This window comes from Giraffa tippelskirchi, chromosome 7 (genome assembly GCF_054371585.1).
Source record: "Giraffa tippelskirchi isolate mGirTip1 chromosome 7, T2T-mGirTip1v1.2.pri, whole genome shotgun sequence".
In the NCBI taxonomy this organism is placed as follows: Eukaryota; Metazoa; Chordata; class Mammalia; order Artiodactyla; family Giraffidae; genus Giraffa; species Giraffa tippelskirchi.
The window spans coordinates 137,996,391-138,021,876 of NC_137281.1; the positions used below are offsets into that span (position 1 = coordinate 137,996,391).

The 25,486-nt window shown below is 36.7% G+C and overlaps 1 protein-coding gene across 50 annotated transcripts in view; it reads left to right on the forward strand.

Annotated features, from left to right (window-relative positions):
- Nucleotides 1-25,486, forward strand: part of FUT8 (fucosyltransferase 8) — a 367,612-nt gene that overhangs the window by 180,240 nt on the left and 161,886 nt on the right. For 25 of the 50 annotated variants that reach the window (XR_014059426.1, XM_081509992.1, XM_081509994.1 and 22 more), the window contains 2 exons: nucleotides 13,065-13,180; nucleotides 13,297-13,459. Coding sequence is in view for 48 of the 50 variants with exons in the window: in XM_081509992.1 (XP_081366118.1) it covers nucleotides 13,065-13,180; nucleotides 13,297-13,459 (279 nt within the window). In the remaining 2 variants the exon portion in view is untranslated. Of the gene's footprint in view, nucleotides 1-13,064; nucleotides 13,181-13,293; nucleotides 13,460-25,486 lie in introns of all 50 variants that reach the window. The other 25 variants (XR_014059425.1, XM_081509990.1, XM_081509999.1 and 22 more) reach the window with 1 other exon arrangement.

Here is a 25,486-nt window from a genome sequence, read left to right on the forward strand (position 1 = left end):
TTTCACTTACTGAGCTAGTAATAACAGTATTATCATTTTATCCTTTGAATCTGACAAATCTAAAAGATTTGCAGTAGATTTGAACTGGCAGACAACCAAGGTCTTTGCATTTCTTAATATTGTCATTCACTGCTTTCTTAATTTGTAAGAAGAGCTTTCCAATAATAGTTTATTTTAGTGGGTCTACTTGGTACATAAACTCTGACAAAAATTCAATAATCTGCTGTAAATGAAGTGCCCAGAAAATATTCTCACCAGACCCTTGCCCACTTGAGAATATGAGGTAAATTAGCTGTTACTATTGAGAAATGTTGTTGAAATGTACAAATTTCTCCAAAACCCAATAAACATTAAAAGTAGAATAACTTGATAACTGATAACCGTGGCTAGAACCATGGTCTGTTCATATTTTCTATTTCTTCCTGGTTCAGTCTTGGAAGGTTGTTCTTTAAGCATTTATCTATTTCTTCTAGGTTGTTCATTTTATTGGCATATAGTTGTTTGTAATAATCTCATATGATCCTTTGCATTTCCATAGTCTCCATTGTAACTCCTTTTTCATTTCTAATTTTATTGATTTGGATCCTCTCCTTTTTTTTTTCTTGATGAGTCTGACTAAACATTTATTAATTTTGTTTATTTTCTCAAAGAACTAGATTTTTATTTTCATTGATCTTTGCTATTGTTTTCTTCATCTCTATTTCATTTATTTCTGCTAGGATCTTTATGATGTCTTTCCTTTTACTAACTTTGGGTTTTGTTTGTTTACTTTCTCTAGTTGCTTAAGGTGTAAGGATAGGTTGTTTATTTGAGATTTTTCTTGTTTCTTGAGGTAGGATTAGATTGCTTTAAACTTCACCTTTAGAATTGCTTTTGCTGTGTCCTATAGATTTTGACTTCTCTGGCGGCTCAGACGGTAAAGCATCTGCCTACAATGCGGGAGACCCAGGTTCTTTCCTTGGGTGGGGAAGATCCTCTGGAGAAGGAAATGGCAACCCACTCCAGTCCTCTTACCTTGGAATTTTCCATGGACAGAGGAGCCTGGTAGGCTACTGTCCCTGGGGTCGCAAAGAGTCAGACACGACTGAGCGACTTCACTTCATAGATTTTGAATTGTGTTTTCATTGTCATTTATTTCTAGGAATTTTTTATTTCCTCTTTGATTTCTTCTATGATCTCTTGATTATTTGGTAGCATATTATTTAGTCTCCGTGTGTTTGTGGGTTTTTTTTTTTCCCTGTAACTGATTTCTAATTTCACAGTGCTATGGTCAGAAAAGATGCTTGATATGGTTTCAGTTTTCTTAAATTTACTGAGGCTTGATATATGACCCAAAATGTGATCTATCCTGGAGAATGTTCCGTGTGTACTTGAGAAGAAAGTGTATCCTGCTGCTTTCAGATGGAATGTCCTATAAGTATTAGTTAAGTCTCTCTGGTCTAATATGTCATTTAAGGCTTGTGTTTTCGTATTAATTTTCTGTCTGAATGATTTGTCTATTGGTGTAGGTAAGGTGTTAAAATCCCCCACTATTATTGTGTCACTGTCAGTTTCCCCTTTTATGGCTGTTAACACTTGCCTTATATATTAAGGTACGCCTCTGTTGGGTGCATAGTGTGGAAGTATTAAATTGCTTAGTCGTGTCTGACTCTTTGTGACCCCATGGACTGTAGCTGCCAGGCTTCTCTGTCCATGGAATTCTCCAGGCAAGAATACTGGAGTGGGTTGCCATTCCTTTCTCCAGGGGATCTTCCCTATCCAGGAATCAAACCCAGGTCTCCTGCATTGCAGACAGATTCTTTACCGTCTGAGCCACCAGGGAAGTCCTATGTTGGGTGCATATATATTTACAATTGTTATGTTGTCTTCTTGGATTTATCCTTTGATCATTATGTAGCATCCTTTCTTGTCTCTTGTAACAGTCATTATTTTAAAATCTATTTTTTTTCTGATATAAGTATTGCTACTCCACTTTCTTCTGATTTTCTTTTGCATGGAATCTTTTTCCACCCCCTCAGTTTAACCTGATTTGTAAATCTTGCCCAAAATCCTTTCTGTTAACAAGGATGCTTTTCTCATATTTGAAGTGAGCAGGGACAACTGTCAGTCTAGATTTTTCTGTTTTTGGCTGCTGGATAATGAAACTGTGGTCTTGTTTACACTTTATATTTCACTTGTCAAAATAAACATCGTCACAGATTTCCTTGGAGAATTGAGCCTGAGACCTACTTAATGTTGGTATCACAGTATCTTAGAGCTGAATTGCAATCCAGATTTTCCCATGTGATTATTCTGTTAAACCTGATGTTGTTGCTCGACCCTTCTACCAATCTTTGGGTTGCATTTACATTTTTACATACTCTGTAAAATGAATAAGCATAACCACAAGAAGCAGTTCATTTGAATAAAATGATATTTTCTCTCAATAGATAGATCTCTTCCAACTATCTAATTTGACAAAGCTTGACATTTGAATAAATATATTTATTTTTTGTGGTTTTGCTGGAAATATTTCAGTCCTATGAGTGCCCATTTAAAATTCTAACTGAAAAAAACAACAGACAAATAAAAAAAATGAGCATCTGTGAGTTACTCAGTATAATCCTAATTTTCAGCCAGTTTCAGTTCAGTTCAGTCGCTCAGTCGTGTCTGACTCTTTGCGACCCCATGAATTGCAGCACGCCAGGCCTCTCTGTCCATCACCAACTCCTGGAGTCTACCCAAACCCATGTCCATCGAGTCGGTAATACCATCCAACCATCTCATCCTCTGTCGTCCCCTTCTCCTCCAACCCCCAATCCTACCCAGCATTAGGGTCTTTTCCAATGAGTCAACTCTTCTCATGAGGTGGCCAAAGTATTGGAGTTTCAGCCCCAACATCAGACCTTCCAATGAACACCCAGGATTGATCTCTTTTAGGATGGATTGATTGGATCTCCTTGCAGTCTAAGGGACTCTCAAGAGTCTTCTCCAACACCACAGTTCAAAAGCATCAATTCTTTGGCGCTCAGCTTTCTTCACCGTCAAACTCTCACATCCATACATGACCACCGGAACAACCTTGGCCTTGACTAGACGGACTTTTGTTGGCAAAGTAATGTCTCTGCTTTTAAATATGCTACCTAGGTTGGCCATAACCTTCCTTCCAAGGAGTAAGCGTCTTTTAATTTCATGGCTGCAATCACCATCAGCAGTGATTTTGGAGCCCAAAAAAATAAAGTCTGACACTGTTTCCACTGTTTCCCCATCTATTTCCCATGGAGTGATGGGATCAGATGCCATGATCTTAGTTTTCTGAACGTTGAGCTTTAAGCCAACTTTTTCACTCTCCTCCTTCACCTTCATCAAGAGGCTCTTTAGTTCTTCTTCACTTTCTGCCATAAGCGTGGTGTCATCCGCATATCTGAGGTTATTGATATTTCTCCCGGCAGTCTTGATTCCAGCTTGTGTTTCTTCCAGCCCAGTGTTTCTCTCATGATGTAGTCTGCATATAAGTTAAATAAGCAGGGTGACAATATACAGCCTTGATGTACTCCTTTCCCAATTTGGAACCAGTCTGTTGTTCCATGTCCAGTTCTAACTGTTGCTTCCTGACCTGCATACAGGTTTCTCAAGAGACAGGTCAGATGGTCTGGTATTCCCAACTCTTTCAGAATTTTCCACAGTTTATTGTGATCCACACAGTCAAAGGCTTTGGCATAGTCAATAAAGCAGAAATAGATGTTTTTCTGAAACTCTCTTGCTTTTTCGATGATCCAGCGGATGTTGGCAATTTGATCTCTGGTTCCTCTGCCTTTTCTAAAACCAGCTTGAACATCTGGAAGTTCACAGTTCACATATTGCTGAAGCCTGGCTTGGAGAATTTTGAGCATTACTTTACTAGCGTGTGAGATGAGTGCAATTGTGCGGTAGTTTGAGCATTCTTTGGCATTGCCTTTCTTTGGGATTGGAACGAAAACTGACCTTTTCCAGTCCTGTGGCCACTGCTGAGTTTTCCAAATTTGCTGGCATATCGAGTGCAGCACTTTCACAGCATCACCTTTGAGGATTTGAAATAGCTCACCTGGAATTCCATCACCTCCACTAGCTTTGTTCGTGGTGATGGTTTCTAAGGCCCACTTGACTTCACATTCCAGGATGTCTGACTCTAGGTGAGTGATCACACCATCGTGATTATCTGGGTCATGAAGCTCTTTTTTGTACAGTTCTTCTGTGTATTCTTGCCACCTCTTCTTAATATCTTCTGCTTCTGTTAGGTCCATACCATTTCTGTCCTTTATCGAGCCCATCTTTGCATGAAGTGTTCCCTTGGTATCTCTAATTTTCTTGAAGAGATCTCTAGTCTTTCCCATTCTGTTGTTTGCCTCTATTTCTTTGCATTGATCGCTGAGGTAGGCTTTCTTATCTCTCCTTGCTATTCTTTGGAACTCTGCATTCAGATGGGAATATCTTTCCTTTTTTCCTTTGCTTTTCACTTCTCTTCTTTTCCCAGCTATTTGTAAGGCCTCCTCAGACAGCCATTTTGCTTTTTTGCATTCCTTTTCCATGGGGATTGTCTTGATCCCGTCTCCTGTACAATGTCACGAACCTCTGTCCATAGTTCATCAGGCACTCTGTCTGTCAGATCTAGTCTCTTAAATCTATTTGTCACTTCCACTGTATAATCATAAGGTATTTGATTTAGGTCATACCTGAATGTTCTAGTGGTTTTCCCTGCTTTCTTCAATTTAAGTCTGAATTTGGCAAGAAGGAGTTCATGATCTGAGCCACAGTCGGCTTCCTGTCTTTTTTTTGCTGATTGTATAGAGCTTCTCCATCTTTGGCTGCAAAGAATATAATCAGTCTGATTTCAGTGTTGACCATCAGGTGATGTCCATGTGTAGAGTCTTCTCTTGTGTTGTTGGAAGAGGGTGTTTGCCATGACCAGTGCATTCTCGTGGCAAAACTCTATTAGCCTTTGCCCTGCTTCATTCTGTACTCCAAGGCCAAATTTGCCTGTCACGCCAGGTGTTTCCTGATTTCCTACTTTTGCATTCCAGTCCCCTATAATGAAAAGGACATCTTTTTTGGGTGTTAGTTCTAAAAGGTCTCGTAGGTCTTCTTAGAACCGTTCAAGTTCAGCTTCTTCGGTGTTACTGGTCGGGACATAGACTTGGATTACCGTGATATTGAATGGTTTGCCTTGGAAATGAACAGAGATCATTCTGTCGTTTTTGAGATTGCATCCAAGTACTGCATTTCGGACTCTTTTGTTGACCATGATGGCTACTCCATTTCTTCTAAGGGATTCATGCCCACAGTAGTATATATAATGGTCATCTGAGTTAAATTCACCCATTCCAGTCCATCTTAGTTCGCTGATTCCTAGAATGTCGATGTTCATTCTTGCCATCTCCTGTTTGACCACTTCCAATTTGCCTTGATTCATGGACCTAACATTCCAGGTTCCTATGCAATATTGCTCTTTACAGCATCGGACTTTGCTTCTATCACCAGTCGCATCCACAGCTGGGTATCGTTTTTGCTTTGGCTCCATCCCATCATTCTTTCTGGAGTTATTTCTCCACTCATCTCCAGTAGCATATTGGGTACCTACCGACCTGTGGAGTTCATCTTTCAGTATCCTATCTTTTTGCCCTTTCATATGGTTCATGGGGTTCTCAAGGCAATAATACTAAGTCTAGTCATGGTGTATTTTTTAAAATATTGTGATGGTAATATATCACTTAGGATTTTGAAAACAAATTTTTAGTTGACCTTTAATTTTCCTTTTCTTGACCTTTATACCACTTTTCTATCAATTTTATACTAATTTCAGGAGTGGGAGTTTGGAACTTCCTCTCTTTATATTCCATAGGAAAAAATTTGTGTAATTGTTCTATGAATATTTGTGAAACTCATATATAGAAATGCCTGGTCCTAGAGTTTCTTTACTTAAATAGCTTTTTGATTACTGATTAAATTTCTGTTTCTTCTTGAATCTATTTTGATATTTCAGTTTCCTCTAGAAGTTATTTTTTTCCATACCTTAACATTAAGTGCCTGAAAGTGTAGTATTTTGTGATGAATTAAAATTCTTTATCTGTGCTTGTAATTCTCTTTTCATTCCTAATATTGTTTATTTGTACTTAGGTTCTTTTTCTTAATAAAGATTTTTATTGTTTCAACATTCATGGCAAAATCATTGGAAGTATTAATATTTAAGAAAGGCAACCTATTTTAAATGAACTATTAAATATATTTCTGATGAGAAAAGTTTAATTTATCTGAGAGGGCTGTATAATCATAACACTTAGGCTACAGATTCACTGTTTTTTTGTGTTCTGACCACAAAGCAGGAATTTACTGATTTTTATGTTTTTGAACAGAGCCACTGAATTCCCTGAAAAGTGGCTTATGTTTGTGTATTGGAAGGACAGCGTCATGTTTGAAAGATTTTCTTCAGATGTTTTATTCCAGAGAATTTTATAATTTTTGAAATATGCATAATATTAGAAAACGTGAACATGTTGGCATTTTTAATAGGAAGTGAAGATTATCTACAGGAAACCCTATTTCATATTCCGTGACATTAAATATAATCAGTGAAATAGGCCAGCCACACAGTCTGCTTTCCTTTCATTCTCTGATGACTAATGATGTTTAATCTTTTAATATGCTTATATGTTTTTTAAATTTATTTTGTGTGTGTGTGAAGTATCTATTCAAATCTTTTCTCATTTTTTTTTTTTTTCCCCCGCTTGGCTTGTGTTCTGATGATTGTATCCTTTATATAATTTAGACAGAAATCTTTTAACAGATATAGGATTTTCAAATATTTTCTTCTAGTCTATGTCATGTGTCACCATTGTCTTAACAGTGTCTTTTTAAATAAAGAGTTTTTAATTTCAATGAAGTCTGATTTATCAGTTATTTCTTTTATGGATCATGCTTTGGTATCATATCTAAGAAAACTTTGCCTAACTGATGATCATAAAGGTATATTTCTTCTTTTCTTCTATGAGTTTTATTGTTGTAAAAGCTATTCTTTCTCCACTAAATTACTGTGACTTTATAATAAATCAGTTTTGTGTACTATGTATGGTCCTATTCCTGGACCCTATTCTGTTTCATTGATTTCTTTCTTTATCTTTATGCCAGTACCTCGCTATATTGATGATTGTAACTTTACAGTCTTAGTATCAGATAGAGTTGGCCTTTCAGTTTTCTTAGTCTTTCACAGATTTGTTTTAGGTGTTTGCCATTCCATATGAATTTTAGAATTGGCCTGTCAGTTTCTAAGCAAAGTTCATCATTTTTACTTTGCAGATTTTATATCTCTTTTACTGTATCATATTTAATTTTTTCATGATTTTGTTACTATAAGTAATAGTGTGCTTTGAAATATCAATTTCCCATTGTTTTTTCCTAAATATAGAAATACAGTGAACTTTATATGTTGATTTTGAATTCTGCAGCCTTATTAAATTCCCTCGGTTTTCTACTTGGGGACTTACAAGTTTCATGAATTTAGATGTTCAAATAACGCACCAGAGTTGGATATTATTTTTAAAAATAAGCCTTCTGCCCCTTTCTCTTTTTCTTTTCCTGCTAGAACTCCGGTAATCATAGATTGCTCTGCTTATGGAATTTATAATTTGATTTTGGGAATATATAATTTCCTTAGTCTTTCTTCACTCTTTTTCTTTTTGTTTCTTTTTGCTCCTCTGACTAGATAATTTCAAATGAGCTGTCTTCAGGTTCACTAATTCTTTGCTTGATCCAGTCTGTTGTTGAAGCTTTTTGTTGAATTCTTTAGTCATTGTATTTTTCAGGTCTAGGTTTCCTGATTGTTTTGTTGTTGTTGTTATGATTTCTGTTTTCTTATTGAATTCACAATTTTGTTATATGCATTGTTTTCCTAATTTTTATTAGCTGTCTATGTTTTTTCACAGTTCACTGAATTTTTTTTAAGAGTATTGCTTTCAATTCTTTGTTAGACAGTTAATAGATCTTCATTTCTTTGGGTGTAGTGATTGGAGCTTTATTAGTTTCATTTGGTGTTTTTATATTTACTTGATTCCTCATGATCCTTCTGTCCTTGTGTGGATATATTCTCCTTTGAGAAAGTGGTCTCTTTTCTAGCCTTTACTGAATTACTTAAGCAGGGAGAGACCTTCACCAGTCAGCTCAGCTTAAGGTTCTGGATTGGCAGCTGGTAGCAGCCTTAGGCAAGGAGTGCTTACATTCAGGGTCTCGAGTTAGAGAAGGCTACTGCATGTGCTCTGAGCTTGAGGGACAGAGCAACTGTTATTTTTCTGCATTTGGGTAGGTCTCAGAGCTGGGCTTCACATTTTCAAACTGAACTACTGGCTGAGATCTGCGTTCAGCTAGGGCTACTTGCTGGGCTCTGAAGTCACCTAGTCAGGCAGGGTTGTGGGCCATGTTCTCTGGCCTGCTGTCCAGGGAGTGCTGTTGGTTGCATTCTGGGAATGCAGGGCCATAAACTGAGCTCCACATTCATCCATAGTTGGATGGGGCCTCAAGCTGTGCCCCCTGACTTGATGACACCATTGGCAAGACTGTATTCAGTTAAAGCCATGCACAGAGCTCTATGATCAGATGGGAACTCAAGGTGTACTCCTAGATCAGATTGGGACGTACACTGTGCCCCAAAACTGGGTGGGCCTATAGGCTGGATTCTGCAATTTAGATGGCTATTGTCTGTACTCTGCTGTTTGATAGTCTCTTGCTGGGCTTCTTGGCCAGGTAGGCTGCCAGTTGTACCCCACAGTTGGGTGGAGCTGGAGGCTATGCTCAGTGGTTGAGGGGTTGCTTTTGGGGCTTACTGGTTGGGTGGAGTCATAGGCTATGCTTTGTGATTAGGTGAGGTGGCTACCTGGGCATTCAAACTGGGTGGGTTTTCAGGCCGTGCTCAGCAAATGAATGGGTTGTAGGCTATGCTGTGCTGCTGTATAGTGCTAAGGGCTGGTCTCCACATAGTCAGTACCAGGGGCTAGGCTTCAAAGCTGTCGAAGGACACTGGACTTCCTCAAACAGGACCAGTGGTCATGCTCTGCAGTTGGGCAAGGCTGCTGGCTTGGCTTTTCACCTGGATGAGTTTGTAGGACAGGTTTTAGAGACCAAGGTCTCCAGTCACTTATGAGGCTGGAAACTATGTTCAACAGTAGAGTGGTGCTTCTGGCTCAGCTCTCCACTTGAACAGACCTACAGAATGGGCTCTGTGGCTGCCTGAGGTCCCTGGCCAGGCTTCCTGGTCAGTTTGGCAGTACACTGGGCTTCGCAGTTGTGTGAGCCTACTGACTTGCTTTCCTCCTAAGTAGGCCTTAGGATGTTCTTCATGGCTGCCCACAACTGCCTGGCATCTTTTGCCAGTCTTCACTGTTGTATGGGATTGGAGGCTATGCTCAGTGGTTGTGTGTGGCCAGTGACTTTCTTCCCTGCTTGGGTGGCCATACAATGTGCTAAGTTACTGCCGAGCATCTCAGGCCAGGCTTCCTGCTCAAGGTGGGGGTGGGAGTGAGGGGGTTGAAGGCTATGCTCAGCAGTTGAGTAGGGCTGCTGACTTGCTTCCCTGTATCGGCAGAGCCCTAGAATTTGCTCCTCCTCCAAGACAGCCCTCTGGCTGAGGAACCAACCAGGCAGAACTGCCAACCAAATTCCCAGACCAGCTGGGGTTACAAGCTCAGCTCTGCAAGTGGTCAGAGTCACTGTTCAGGATCTCAGCTCAGGCCCAACTACTAGTAGGAATGCAGTCTGCCAAGATCTGCACACTGACTGCTGTGAGCCCCTTCCGCCTTCTCTCTCTCTAGCTGATTCTCCTAATAGTCCCCATGAAGTACTTAAGTGGGCCTTCCAGGAAGCATCTGGAATGCTGGGGAAGCTTCATGTCCTCTTACACTCTTCTTTTCCTGCAGGAGAAACTTTAGGCCCAGGGGATCTCTTCAGTGCAGCACTGCACTGAGCTGGGGGGGTTGGGGTCGGGGAGGTGGTCAAAGTGAAACCACTCCTCTTGCTCTTCTAATGCTCTTTTTCTCAGTTTTTATGGTTGAAGGGGATACTTCATACTCACCTTTTCGTTCTGGGATCTTCAAAAAGGTATCTAGTCTGTGAATAGTTGCTAATTACTCTTTCCCTGAGGAGTACTGAAGTCAAGAATCACCTATTTTGCCCTCCATCTTTCTCCAGATTCTAGTTTTATTAAACCGTGTGTCTTATGTTTTATCGGGGTTTTCACTTGTTGTTTTTGTTGTTGTTGTTGTTCAGTTGCCAAGTCATGTCTGACTCTTTGCAACCCCATGGACCGCAGCACACCAGGCCTCCCTGTCTCGGGTTTTCACTTGTTCCAGGCTTAATGATAAATCTGACCTGTTACTTCATCTTGTCCAGAAGATATTCTATATATATGTTTTTGCACAGTGAACGTAATAAAACATTCAATTACCTAAATATTCAGGTAAAGAGATTGTTCTTACAGATTTATTCTTTTCTGTATGGGATTTGGAAAGAAAAGCCCTTATTACTGTGTTCATTTTTTGCATTGACTTCTCTATTACTTTTCTTTATCTATAGTTTACCCACAGTTGGATTACATTATTACATATAATAATGTAACATAAATCACTAATTCTTTTCTGTTCTGTTAGAATTAGATCAGATTTAATACTTATTGAAACTCTGCTGAAAAGACCTTATGCTGTTTTTTTCATGCCTATTTTCCCCTAACATTATTCCATCAAAGTATGAAGAAATGAGATAAAAAGGAGAACCTGGACGTATCTTTCTATTGACTGAAATTTTGTATCACTAAAATGTATTCTGGAAAAGGACATCCTAATCCTATGGTATATTGCTGCCATAATAAATTACAAGAGGTGGTAATTTTATTTTGTTTTCAAATTATTTCCTACAAACCAGCCATCTAATTCAGAAAGTGATTAAGAGCCAAGTTTTAAAAATTATGTACCAGGAAATGCCTCATTTATGAATGTATACGTATTTGTGCTCATAAATTGGGTAATTGTGCACCTAACAACTCTCTTCATTTTACCATTATTCTGTTGTTTGTATACAAATGAAGGTTTTTTTTAATTCAAATTCTGTAGCCTGGAACATTCATGATTATTGGATGACTATCATTTCTACTTCTGTTCAGTATTAATGCATACAATTTCAGTGAAATTGTAGAATATTTTATTTACTCTGGTATAACTCTAGCTTCCCTGGTGGCTCAGATGGTAAAGCGTCTGCCTGCAATGCAGGAGACCCGGGTTCGATCGCTGGGTTGGGAAGATCCCCTGGAGAAGGAAATGGCAACCCACTCCAGTACTCTTGCCTGGAAAATCCCATGGATGAAGGAGCCTGGTAGGCTACAGTCCCCGCAGTCGCAAAGAGCCGGACACGACTGAGCAACTTCACTTTCTTTCTTTCTTTCTTTATAACTGTAACAAGAGCTTCTTTACTAAGCATTCATTCTGAAGTTAATTTGGCTTTATCTGTTATATAAAAATGCTAGAAAAGGTATTAAAAAGTTTTGTATTACTTTTTTCATCAGGTTGATAATCTAAATTTAAGTTCTGTCAAGTATAGTTTAAAAATTGTTTTCCTGGAAAGATTCCGATGGTACAAATAGGTATCCCAGGCATTTCAAGATTACAGCTCATCTCTAAAATGACTGAGCCCAGATACAATAGTCCTGATAAGGTTTATTGACAGGCACTGTGCTAGCTATTTAGAGACATTTTCTCATTTAAATAGGTTATGGAAGAAAAAATGAGCCATTTTTTAATCTTCTCAATATTTTTCCACAAGTATATGTGCACATTTATATATATGTATGTAAATATGTGGGTATGTATTAGTTTCCTATTGCTGCTGTAACACATACCATAAATTTTGTGGCTTAAAATAGTAGAAATTTATTATCTTACAGTTTGGGAAGGCAGAAGTCAGAAATGAGTTACATGGGGCCAAAACCTAGGTGTCTGTGGGGCATATTCACTAGAGAAAGTCCAGGGGAGAATCTGTGTCCTTGCCTTTACCAGCTCCTAAAGATGCCATTCTTGCATTTGTTGCTCATGACCCATTCCGCCATCTTCAAAGTAATAGGCATGGCCTTCTCCTCTTTTGTAATAAAATTTCCTTCTACTGCCTTTTAGAAGAACACTTGTGGTTACAACTTATGGTTCTCTTGGGTAATCCAAGCCTGTTTCCCCATATCAGGATCCTTAATCACACATATAGTTTTCTGACACCTAAGATAGCATTACAGATTCCAGGATTAGAATGTGAGTATCTTTTAAGGCAAAACTGGAGTATAGAATACTGTCAAAAGTCACATAAAAACAAAATATGTTAGAAATAAGTACAGTTTGGAAAAAGGTTGTACAGGTTGATAATATAAGCAAGAGATCCTGGAGTTCCTCTGCTATGTTCCAACATTTTATATTGTTGACTGGTAATTTTCATTCCCAACATAATCAGTACATTAATCGTCAGGTGTTTTTTCTGGTATTATTCATCTTCTATTCTTGTCTTTCCTTTCCTTGTAAAACCAATGCTTAGTAATCTAAGGTTATAAGTTCATGAACTGGAGCACAGGTTTGCATGGCCTGATATTGTGATTAATTTAGAAATAATTTGCATTTGATATTTGAACATAGACACGTTTTCAATTACATGCTTTCGTACTCCTTTTAAGCCTTTTTGTCACCCTCTCCTTCAACTTTGTTGTTCTCAACACTAGTGAAAGAATTGATCACTTTGGCACTAATGGTGTTATTCTGAGTAGTATGATGAATTTTTAGGAGACAATTCTAAAGGTTCCTTAATTCTTCAAAAATCATACATCTCTGAGCTAGATTATTTTTTTCTGTGTTCAATATCATTCTAGTGTTTATGTCTTACCCTTACCTTTGGAGAGAAAATTTTATTTGGTACTTCTAATATGTGTTATGGTCCAGCGACTTCTAGAGTTACCAATAAATATGTTTTAGCGAAGTAAGCATGTATTTTGTTGCATAACGTATAAGCTAAATGTTTACATTTTCTTCCTTGAACTACAGAATACCAGAAGGCCCCATTGATCAAGGGCCAGCCTCAGGAAGAATTCGTGCTTTAGAAGAGCAGCTTGTGAAGGCCAAAGAACAGATTGAAAATTATAAGAAACAAACTAGAAATGGTAGGTAATCATACATTGTTTCTCCTCTTCAATATACTGATATTAGTACAAATAATTGAAAGTTCCCTTTCATCAGAATGTTGGAAATGCTAATACTCTCCATTGCTTGACAGCAGGTCTGGGGAAGGATCATGAAATCCTAAGGAGGAGGATTGAAAATGGAGCTAAAGAGCTTTGGTTTTTTTTACAAAGTGAGTTGAAGAAATTAAAGAATTTAGAAGGAAATGAACTCCAAAGACATGCAGATGAATTTCTGTCAGATTTGGGACATCATGAAAGGTACTTCCTTTGCATTTCATTTGGGACTTAGTAAAGATTATAATATAAGAATGGGAAATGGAAACCTTTGTTAATTTCCCTGCTGAATGGTAAATGATACCTTCCATGATGGGAAAGATTGAGGGCAGGAGGAGAAGGGGACAACAGAGGATGAGATGGTTGGATGGCATCACCGACTCAGTGGACATGAGTTTGGGTAAACTCTGGGAGTTGGTGATGGACAGGGAGGCCTGGCGTGCTGCGGTTCATGGGGTCGCAAAGAGTCGGACGCAACTGAGCAACTGAACCGAACTGAATGTTTAGAAGCAGTAGAGTGCTTGAGGGCTCAATGGACGATAATCACCAAATGTAGTTCATCGCCATAAAATATTACTTTAAATGAATTTCTAGAAATCTTTATGCCCTGAATAAACTCCGAAGGTGGTGCTCAGTCAGCTAGCAATATATTAAAATATCTGCCTTTAAATCTCCTTGTTATACAACTAACATTTGAAGTAGAGTGTGCAGTTTACATTACAGTACATTCATTGGAACACATACTGAGGCTGGCAGTTATGTTTTGAATTGAAACACTGAAAACTTTAGCAACTTTTTAGGGTTTCTAGTGAAAGGTTAATAAGTTTTTGATAAAAAGGAGCATTCTGTTAATTGCTCTTCCATTTAGTTGCTAGAAAGAAGAATCTAAAATCTGCCTAAATTTGTTTCTCCTGTTTGCACATTTCTGAAAATGTGGAGTTTATCTTCCATGGCAAAGGACACATTTTGGTCTGGTGTGTTCATGTAGAACAAAATGTATCTGAGAATCTTTATAGATATGTAAAACCTGTCTGTAGGCCTATTATATTTGAAAGTCTATATTCCCAGTGGGATTCTGATGGCAATTACTGTCTCATTAGTGAACAATAAAAGAAAAATTGTATTAACACAGCCTACCACTGTGAAGAGGAAAAGAATTACCCCACAACTTAGAGATTCATATATATTAACATCATCAGCAATATTGTAGTTATTTTGAAATATTGCTTTGCTGTTTTAAGTGAAATTACAAATAAACTCTGTCAGTTTATTGGAATCATTTTAGTATTAGTGAATCTATAGCAGTTTAAGATAGCATAAATTTCAAGGGGCATTGATTTACTAGGACACAGATTCAGCAGTCCCTTTGAAGTTTTTGCCTAACTTGTAGTCAGGCCCTACTTAGACCTTTAGACCAAATATGGACTGATTCTGCCCTTAATGCTTCTCCACCCTAAGCTGATTCTGGGCACCAAGGTTCTGCTAATTGGAGCTTTGTGCTTGTGTGCTTTGCTTATTGCAGTTTTTTAGGAAAATGCAGATCTGAAGAGGATTTGAGTTGGGCAGACTATATGGTATTTTAAAGGATAAATTTTGGCTCTTCTGATAGAATATTTAATTTTAAAGTTTGAGTGATTTAATTACTTGAGAAGTTCATTTTTTTCAGTTCCGTTCAGTAGCTCAGTCATGTCCGACTCTTTGTGACCCCATGGACTACAGCACGCCAGGCTTTCCTGTCTGTCACCAACTCCTAGAGCTTGCTCAAACTCATGTCCATTGAGTCGGTGATGCCATTTTATTTTTTGGCCTTTTCCAAATTAAAATAATTATTTAAAAATTATTTTGTGCTTAGGTTCTGTGGCTATATGTAGGAACTGAAAAAATATGTTCAAATAAAAAATGTTGGGCCCTGAAAAGTTGATGTAAATCAATGTTAATTTTTTTGTGAGTTCAATCTTAAATACATTTTGTTTCTTGATTACTACCTTTTAGTAAATGTTAAGTAATAATATTTTGCTGAAAACAAAAAAGGAAAGATACCCAAAATACTCAGTTTCTTTTGCTATCTTATGCAGAATTTATAATGAACTTGGGATACAACTTCACAGGGTATTAATTTAATTCCAGGCAGCCAGATTAGAATGCTGTATTACAAATAATGAACAAAGGACAACCAAAAATTAGAGAAATAACTTTTAAAGTAATGAATGTACAGATAGAGAGGATTTGTATGTGTGTAGCATACGCCATCTTACAGTTAATTTCCAAGATCTTTAAGTATAAGAATTAAAACAGACCTTTGTCTCTGGTGATTTTTACATTACACAAAATCCCCATTTTCTTTTTATGCTGGCCCAAATTATAGTGTACAAGTTTTCTCTGGACTGAAAGTCTATGTTCTCTGAAAAATTAGTTAGAGGTTGAGTCTATCAGTTTTTTTGTTCAGATTTCCCTTTGAATCACTCATCATTTTTTGGTTCAGAAAGACATCAGTTATAGCAAAATTACTTACGGGCTTTTGTTGTTTCAGAAGAGCTTTCTTTATGTCTTAAAATTTTGTTCTCATAGAAACTCTGATCTCCTTTTTTTTTACTTTCTAAATCAACTTTATTGTGTCATAATTTATTTACAATGAAGTGTACATAATGTAGTCTATAGTTCTGTGGGTTTTGACAAATGCTCCTAGTTTTATAACCACCACTGCAATCAAGATACAGAATTGCTACTGCCCTAGGAAAATTCCTTCTGCTCCTTTATAGTCAACACCTTCCCACCCCCAACTCCAGTCCCTTCAGTTCAGTCGCTCAGTCGTGTTTGACTCTTTGTGACCCCGTGAACCACAGCATGCCAGGCCTCCCTGTCCATCACCAACTCCCGGAGTCAACCCAAAGCCATGTCCATTGAGTCAGTGATGCCATCCAACCATCTCATCCTCTGTCATCCCCTTCTCCTCCTGCCCTCAATCTTTCCCAGGATCAGGGTCTTTTCCAATGAGTCAGCTCTTCGCATCAGGTGGCCAAAGTATCAGCTTCAACATCAGTCCTTCCAATGAACACCCAGGACTGATCTCCTTTAGGATGGACTGGTTGGATCTCCTTGCAGTCCAAGGGACTCTCAAGAGTCTTCTCCAACACCACAGTTCAAAAGCATCAATTCTTCGGCACTCAGCTTTCTTTATAGTCCAACTCTCACATGCATACATGACCACTGGAAGAATCATAGCCTTGACTAGACAGACCTTTGTTGACAAGTAATGTCTCTGCTTTTTAATATGCTGTCTAGGTTGGTCATAACTTTCCTTCCAAGGAGTGTCTTTTAATTTCATGGCTGCAGTCACCATCTGCAGTGATCTTAGAGCCCAGAAAAATAAAGTCAGCCACTGTTTCCCCATCTACTTGCCATGAAGTGATGGGACCAGATGCCATGATCTTAGTTTTCTGAATGTTGAACTTTAAGCCAACTTTTTCACTCTCCTCTTTCACTTTCATCAAGAGGCTCTTTAGTTCTTCTTCACTTACAGTCACCAGATCTGTCTCCTGTCCATATAATTTTGCCTTTTCCAGAATTTTATGTAAATGGAATCATACTATGTTGATTTTTGAGTGTGGTTTCTTTCACTTCGCATAATGCATGTGGGATTCACACATGTTTTGTGTATTAATAGTTCATTCCTTTTTTGGTTAAGTAATAAGCATAGTATGGATGTACCATAGTTGGTTTTTCCATTCACCAGTTGAAGGACACTGGAGTTTTCTATTTTTTGGCGATTATGTGTATATGAAGCTACTATAGACATTAACATATACTTTTTTGTGGAAACATGTTTTTATTTCTTTTGAATTAATACGCAGGAGTGGGTTTGATGGGTCATGTATGGAGTGTATGTTTAATTATGTAAGACATCACCAAGCTTTCCTAAAGAGTAGTACTATTTTCTATTCTCACCAGCAATGTGTAAGATTTCCAGTTGTTCCATATCTTTGTTGCACTTGATAGTCAATTTTTATATTTTCTCCCCTCCATTCTAATAGTGTAGTGGTATATCATTATGGTTTTAATTTGCAATTCCTTACTAATGTTATTGAGCATCTCTTAATGTGCTTAATTGCCATCCATATATCATCTTTGTCTTAGTGTTTTTTCTAAATCACATGCTTAATTTTGGGGAATTATCTTTTTATTGAGTTATAAGCATTCTTCATTTTATTCTGGATACAAGTCTTACTGGTGCATTTTAGAGAGCTCTTTTTGAGAGCCATGTGAAGGAAAGTCTGTTGTCAGGAAATTAGAAAGATTTTACAGAAGTCCAAGTAAGTGATAATGAGCTTCTGGACATGGGTAGTTGGCAGTAGGAATAGAAAGAGGTAAATGTGGGAAAAATAGAAGCAACAGAACTTGGTGACTGATCCAGTGTAGGGAGATGGGGGACTCAAAAGTAATTGAGGACTTTGTAATTTGCTGGAAGGATAGCTTTCATAAATGAAGATCATTGTTTCTTGTGTAGTAATTTGATTTTTTTCCCTGACAAAGTGTAGTCTCCTGAAGACTGGAACTCTAAATTCAATACTTTCTCTACCCTGCAGTGCTAAGCACTCATTATTTAGTTTGCATTCAGTAAGTTATGTCTTTTTTATTTAGTATGTGCATTCTTTGATTATTTCACACTCTACTTTTGCACCCTGTGCAAAAACAAAATCCTATTCCATCGAAAGATTTATTAATTTTGTGTAACTAAAGAAAATTATACAACTGAGAAAGAAAATTATATAACTGAGGTCAAAATATTCTCTTGTAATTGAGAATCACAAAAGCTATGAAGGGTGAGTTACAGGAGAAAAGTCATTTACATCTCTGAGTATAAAGCTAGAAGCCCCAGTTGAGTTTAACAGTGGATGCTGCAAAACATAGTATCTGTTAGAAGTAACGGAGTATATAGGGGAGGAAACGGAGGTGGGGATCTAAAGTATTATCAGGGTCATGCTGAAAGGAAGCCTGTGGGACCAGAATAAAACCTGATATTTTGTATTTTTGTACTCACTGCCCTTGACTTCATGTTTGATTTACTTTGGAGGATTTAAGTGATCCCTTTATCTAAAAGTAGTCATGAGACTTCAGTTATCCATGAATCACTAAAAATATAGTGTTTCCAATTTGGAGTGTAATTCTGATTCTAAGCAATGAAGTATGAACTTCTTCGAATGTGAATGGCAAAAAATAATGTTGCTTACCAAATATATCTGGTCATTTGTTTATATTTCATGGACCTTGTGTTCAGTAATTTTTTAAATGCATCTAAAAATATGTTGAAATTGAGGGGGAAAAAACCCACTTTGCCTCATCATAAACTTATTAGGGTTGTTAGAGTCAGAGAACTAGTTTAGATTTTATGTTTTATTCCATAGTGCTACTCTTCCTTGAAAGAAGAAGAGAAAGTGAAATGAATATGGAACATTATTTTCTTTTGATGACTGTGAGCTCTTGGTTCCAATCTATTTATTTTTCAGACAAAACTGGAAATTCAATTTAATATTGAAAAGGAAAAAATATGTATCCTTTGTAGCTTTTACACATTTTTTCATACTCAGCTTTTATTGTCTCTTGGGCCTTATAGTTTAATATGATAAGTAAAATTGCACATCTTTCATTTTAATTCTTCAAAAAGTAATACACCATACTGAAAGTATATAAATCAGAAGTCCTTTTGTATATGTTTATTAGTGTATATTAGATTTCTTTTTATTTGTGTGAACAATATGAATGGTTTATAGCAATGTTATTATGGAAAGTATATTTTAAATAAGTCAATTCTAAGAGCAGAACTCCTTACTCAGTGAATAAACTTCCTAGAATCCTAATATAAAACACTAAATGTTGAGTAAATCACAAATATTGCCAATGTCTTCAGTTGTCATGCTAAGTAGAAAAAAATATAGTTTTTAAACATTTTAACTTGTAAAGTCATGGTCATAGATATTATGAAGATATTTGAAATTCAGTACTTATCATCTGATAAATAGAGGCATATCTCACAACAATCTCTTCTCAACATACAGGTAAATTAGAAAGTCAGTGGGAAAGTCAAAAGTGCTCTGTGCCAATTGTTAATAATTTTTGTGTGTCGTCATTACCCTAGTCTTTTTAAAGCTTCAGCAAGGCATCAAGAGCACCTGAGGGCATCTTAAAACACAGATTACTATATCCCATCCTCAGAGTTCCTAATTCAGTAGTTCTGGAGTGGGGCCCGGGAATTTGCATTTCTTTTTTTTCTTTTTTTAATTAGTTTATTTATCTATTTTTTAACTTTACAATATTGTATTGGTTTTGCCATACATTGACATGAATCCACCATGGGTGTACATGTGTTCCCCCTTCTTCCTAAGTGATATTGTTGGTCTTTGAGAACAAAGGCTTTACAGAATCCCTGGTTCTCTTTATTGATTCACCACTGATAGAGGCTATGTTAAGTTTCTTGGAAAAAATCACATGTCTCTATAGGTTGGTGTGCCTTATCAGTAAACTGTGGGAAAAAAAACCCTTTTCTTTTGCTCCCCACTTGATGCTGTTTCTTTTAGTGAGGGGACCATATTTCCTTTCTAGAATGTGGCTCTCGTTGTTCATTACTCAAAATACCTACCATTAATGCAGCCTGGATTCCAAATATCATGTGGGTTTCAGTTCTCCTGAGAGTTTTAGGAAAATGCTGTTGACCTGATTAGCCTATTACTTGGGAGCTAGTTAATTAATAATACTCTTTGACTTTTAGGAGTTTTTATTTTTTAAGAATTTAGAGGGGCTGATGGTATAATAAATAAATACAGAGTAGAATATTATTATTACCTGGTATATTGATCTCAAGCATTAATATCATTTGATCTTTCAGTAGATGATCATTCTAATGATTGTATGTGACCATGCTTCATAGTAATACCATCACATTTACTTGATGCTTCTGATATCATTGATCATGAATTGACCCTGGCCTCTTTGAAATAGTGAGAGGGAAATCAGCAGTTTGGAATGGTTATTTTTGTCATTATGACTTGATTATTTATGTAGTAGTTTTAAGTTCAGTGCTTGGATTTGTGATTTTTTTATATTTGGCCCTTAGTTTCTGAGGATATCATGGAAAGTTTTATCTTACCACTCTTTTTGCTTGTTCAGAAATACATTTCACTTAATCATTGTTGCTTTGGCTCTTTTTGTCATCTTTATGGTTCCAGACACTGGTTTATGAAATAGTTAACTGGAGTTGCTTCTTTTTTATTTTAAATCATGCCAATTATTAAAGGACAAGAGGGCTCACAGAACTGATGAGCTGTTTCTAAGTTAAGTTGACTGCAACTGTTGAGAAGCAGTCTAGTAAAGTAGCAGTCTCATTGCTCCTGCCTGGTTTGCATCATCTCATTACCAGTAATTTGTAAAGCAGCTTTGCTGAGACTGAGAACAGCTATGTTTCCTAAATGATGAATGATACTTACAACTAATTAAGCTGATTAGCTTTTTGCTACTGTGTGTAGGGGAATATGTAACAAAAATACTTCAAATCAGGCAAGGGGTGCGATATCTGACTGGTTATAGGGGAATATTGGTAGGTTAATATCTTACAGGTTTATTTGATCAGAATTGCTAGTCATAACCATTGTGGTCCAATAGCTTGTTGTTTTTTTTTCCCTCTCTTTATAAAGTAGACTCTCCTCAACTGTCTTTGAAAGGTCCAAGAACTGAAATTTTCATTCTTGAATAGTTAAGTTTTGTGAACCTTCAAATCTATCATTCTTTGTGTTTTATTATATACATACACTTAATTTTTTTCACATATGTTTTGATTCTTACATGAAGGTGGAATAGATATTCTTTCTCCAGTTTTTAGTATCTTTAGGCAAAACGTTTTTGTATGATTGTTTCGCTACTAAGGAATTTAAGTGATACTAGAACATTCCTCTTAATATCCTTGGACAAAGGGAGACATTGTCATATGAAGTTACTCTTATTCGGCTTGTTACTGAATTTCTATCAGCCAGATTGTGGTTCTCCATCTTCTGTAAGGGAACATTCTGTCCTGAAATAAAATTTGCATTGGAAGGAGAATCTGGTGGAAAAGTGTGTCTCATCTAGCGGCCCTAGCTCTTGTTTTACCTGTCCCCACCTTACATCTCCTTGGGTGTGGTTTCTAAGCTCAAAAATTTTTTGACATTAAAAAAACTTACTAAGGATTTCCTATGTGCCGGTCACTGTGATAAAGGCTCTGTATTCATTTTCTTGTTTTATCAACATAACAGGAGACGCAAGAGACACAGGTTTGATCCTTGGGTCAGGAAGATACCCTGGAGAAGGAAATGGCAACCCACTCCAGTATTCTTGCCTGGAAAATTCCATGGACAAGGAGCCTGGCGGGCTACAGTCCAAGGGGTTGCAAAGAGTCAGACACGACTGAACATGCACGAGCAATACTATGTGGCAAACCTCCTTATTTTATAAAAAAGCTATACTCAGGCCTAGAGAATTTAGATAGCTTATGCAATTAAGTAGCAGAACTGTTCTATCTAAATTTCTTTCTCTTAATTGCTAAATACTTCTCTGAGCTTTATTTTTCTCTTCCACACATGGGGATATAATTCCTGCAATAGTAGCATTGTGATGATTAAATGTGGGAAAATATATAAAACACTTTCCACAGTCACTAACACATTGTAGAATCTGGTAGACTGTAGTCAGACCTGCCCAAGGAAAGTCCCATAGAGGATACATATAGAAAATTCCTAGGTCCTGCAAGGAAGGCACTGTTAAGGGGAGATTGTCACAGTGCTTAACAGGAAGAATTTCAAGGTCTGAAACCTAAACATAAGCCTAATGGACCTCACTCACCAAATAGCATAATTATTGCCCAATGTGGTGGTATGAACTGTTTTTATTGCTGCCCTTCTGGACTCCCCTCTGCCCGTGTGGGCTGTCAGAATGTCAGTATTCTAAAATTCCTCCTGAGACAACATGGGAGGCAGTAGGAGCACTGTCTGCCTATCTGTCTCCTGGTCACAGTTTTATCCTTTACACTGTTTGCTTCTGCCCCAGGAGCAAACCAAAGTATTGCCCCTGATGCATATTGACCTGTGGATTAGGTTTCATGGTGTACCCTCCCTTAGTCACATTTGCTTTAATAAATGCCAGTTCCTTCACCTTGGGCTTTTCTTGCTTGAATTACATCTTCTGTGCCAGCCGTCTGGGGGAGTTTCCCTCTTTAGCATTTTGAATCAGATATCAACAATACTCTGCTTGTGGTTCTTCATTGGCATAATTGAGAGAGACTTGAACGTTTAAAAACAGTTTTGTGAATATTAATATGTATAAAAATAGGAAAATTAACAGCAAACATAAAGAATATAAATGTAGGCCAGCTTTGGAAGAAGGGTTTGATATTTGTCAGCTATGAGTCAGCTCTTAGAGTCAGAGATGTTTGTCTGGTCTTTTGCTTATCTTCAGACATGTGTATTCTACCCTCAAATGACCAATGCTGTTCTGCTGGTCCTTTGCTTGGATTTGTATTAATATTTCCCGGGCTTTAATACCTCAGGACTTTAGATTCACTATCCACCTCCTAGATTTTTGGTAATCTTCATAGTCAAAACCAAGTCAGCCAGATTATCAGCTTTTGGGACACTTCTAGGAGATTTGATTTTAGGATGGAGTCACTGAAAATCCAGAATTTCTATGGAATGGTTTTCAGGCACCACGTTTCCCAGTAACGGGCTGGGAAACTGAATCTTTCTGTTTGATTATCCTCATGTCTTTGGCTAACAGGTGACAAATTTTGCAGGATGGTAACTTCTAAACAGTATTGGATTAGCAAAGAACTACAGTTGACCCTTTAAAAAATGTGGAGGTTTGGGACACCAATCCATTGCACAGTCAAAAATTCACATTTTGACTTCCCTAAAATGTCACTAATAAATAGCCTTCTGTTGACCAGAAGCCTTACTGATAATGTAAACAGTTGATTAACCCATGTTCTGTGTGTTGTGTATCAATATTATGTACTGTAGTCTTACAATTAAGTAAACTAGAGAAAAGGAAATGTTATTAAGGAAATCATAAACAAAATACATTTACAGTACTGTACTATATTGATACCAGAAGTTTATGTCCTCTGTTTACAAGATGAATTGTCTCTCAGTAGCTACATCTATACTGTTTTACAAGATACAAAACACTATAAGTATTATACATATTATGGTAGAAAGCAAAAATGAAAAGATAGTGTAAAAATTCATTTATTTACAGCTATAATGGTTGCTTTAAAGGAGGAATATAATCAATATAATTGCTTTGTGGTAGCCTAGACTATAGACTAATAAATGAATTGTTATAAAATTTTTATAGCATACAGTTTTACAGCCATATACATAACACAGTATTAGAAATATTACATTTTTTTAAAAACCTATGATAATAGGCTAATATGCAGTTTCTCTAATTATGAAGAAGGAATACTCTATAATAATATAATTCTTTGAAAGCAAAGTTATAAAACAGTAAGAAAACTAGCACATTATTAATTTTATATTAAATATCATTCACTTTATGCCTATGTAAGCATGGACGAGTACCAGCATATATTTTACACATTTATGATACATCTTTTTCTCAAAACTTTTTTTTGCTGTTTCCATAGTATGTGGTTCATCTGTGAGTTTTTTCAAATCATCTCAAATCTGAAAAAAATTTTCAAATATTTATTTTAAAAAGCCTGCATATAACTGGACTGAAAAAATTTTTCTAATATTTATTTTAAAAAACCTGCATATAACTGGACTACTTGCACAATTCAAATTGTGTTGTTCAAGGGCAAACTGTAGGTTGAATTTAAAGTCATTTCCTGGACTTGTCTTCTTTACGTGATCTGCGTGGGGAGGCCAAGAAAAAACAATTTACAAAGCAAGCTCAGTTTAGTTGACTGTAGGAATAGAGTGACTTATTTTGTGATTCTGACTGCATCATCATAAAAAATTAGTGTCCTATGTTTTTGGTCTTTGGTCTTCTAGTTATGAGACTGGTTTCTGCTTTCTTGACAGAGATTAAGATGAATATGAATAATTGATTGCTAAGACTTAGTACTGATGTAGCTTGGTAAAAACATTCACTTTTATGTTTTCTAATTTATTAAAAAACTGTAGAGATCAGCTTTCATTCCCAGTGGTAAAGTAATGATTTGATTACTATGACATGAAAGCATGAACCATGCCAATTTTTACATTTCAAAGAATTTTCCCCTCTAAATTATACCTAATGTAGTTTTTACCTGCTTGAGACTGTATAGTGACTGTCATGGAATGTATTGCTATTTGTCTGTGTGTATGTTTATCTTTAATGTAACACCATGCAGAGCATATTGAATTTCCTTTATTCCTTCAACATTTGCTGATAGACTGGTTATTTATCCCGCTGTATTACCTCTCCAGAAACAACACTGTTATTTAAAGTTGAGATTTGCAAGAAAAATTGTGATTACTCCTATTTAATGGATAGGAAAAAGCAAATGACCGTGTTTGGATATGATGAGACCTATGAAATGTAAAAAATAATATGAGAGTAATGGAAAAGAGGCCTTATAAAACCGAGAAAATAATTTAAATAAAATTCAAGAGCCCTATAACACCATTATAGTTAAAGACATCTCCTGTTTCCATGATCAAGTCACACAATTTCATACGAATGGTGACTTTTCCCCTAGAAACTATAAAATGATATTGTAGACTACATGATAGTCCATAGGCGCCTCAGTTTTGTAATCTGAAAAAAACCTGAACCTCTGTTCAGTGTATAAGGCTGTAAGTTAATTTCTTAGGGAGGCATTACGTTGTAGATATGGTTTTTCCAACTAAAATTACTCTTTCAATGAAAAGAAGTGTTTTGAATCTTAGGTTGGAATAATAAGTATAAAAATAGATAAAGCATCACGTATTAGATTCTTGCCCTATTTTAAAAGGGTAAACATGGAAATAGTCAAGCTGTGAAGTGTCCTGTGTGTGAATAATGTTGACACATTCAACAAATGCCTGAAATGGTTCACAGATGACCCTGTTATTCCAAAGCATTGTATAAAACTGTTGCACTCTTAGTTGGGTGAATATTCTAAACTGTAGCTATGATTTTGAATTTTTATTTGTATATTATTAATATTTTGCTTTATTCAAAGGGTCTATTACCAGATATTCTCTGTTTATTGTATATAGTTCT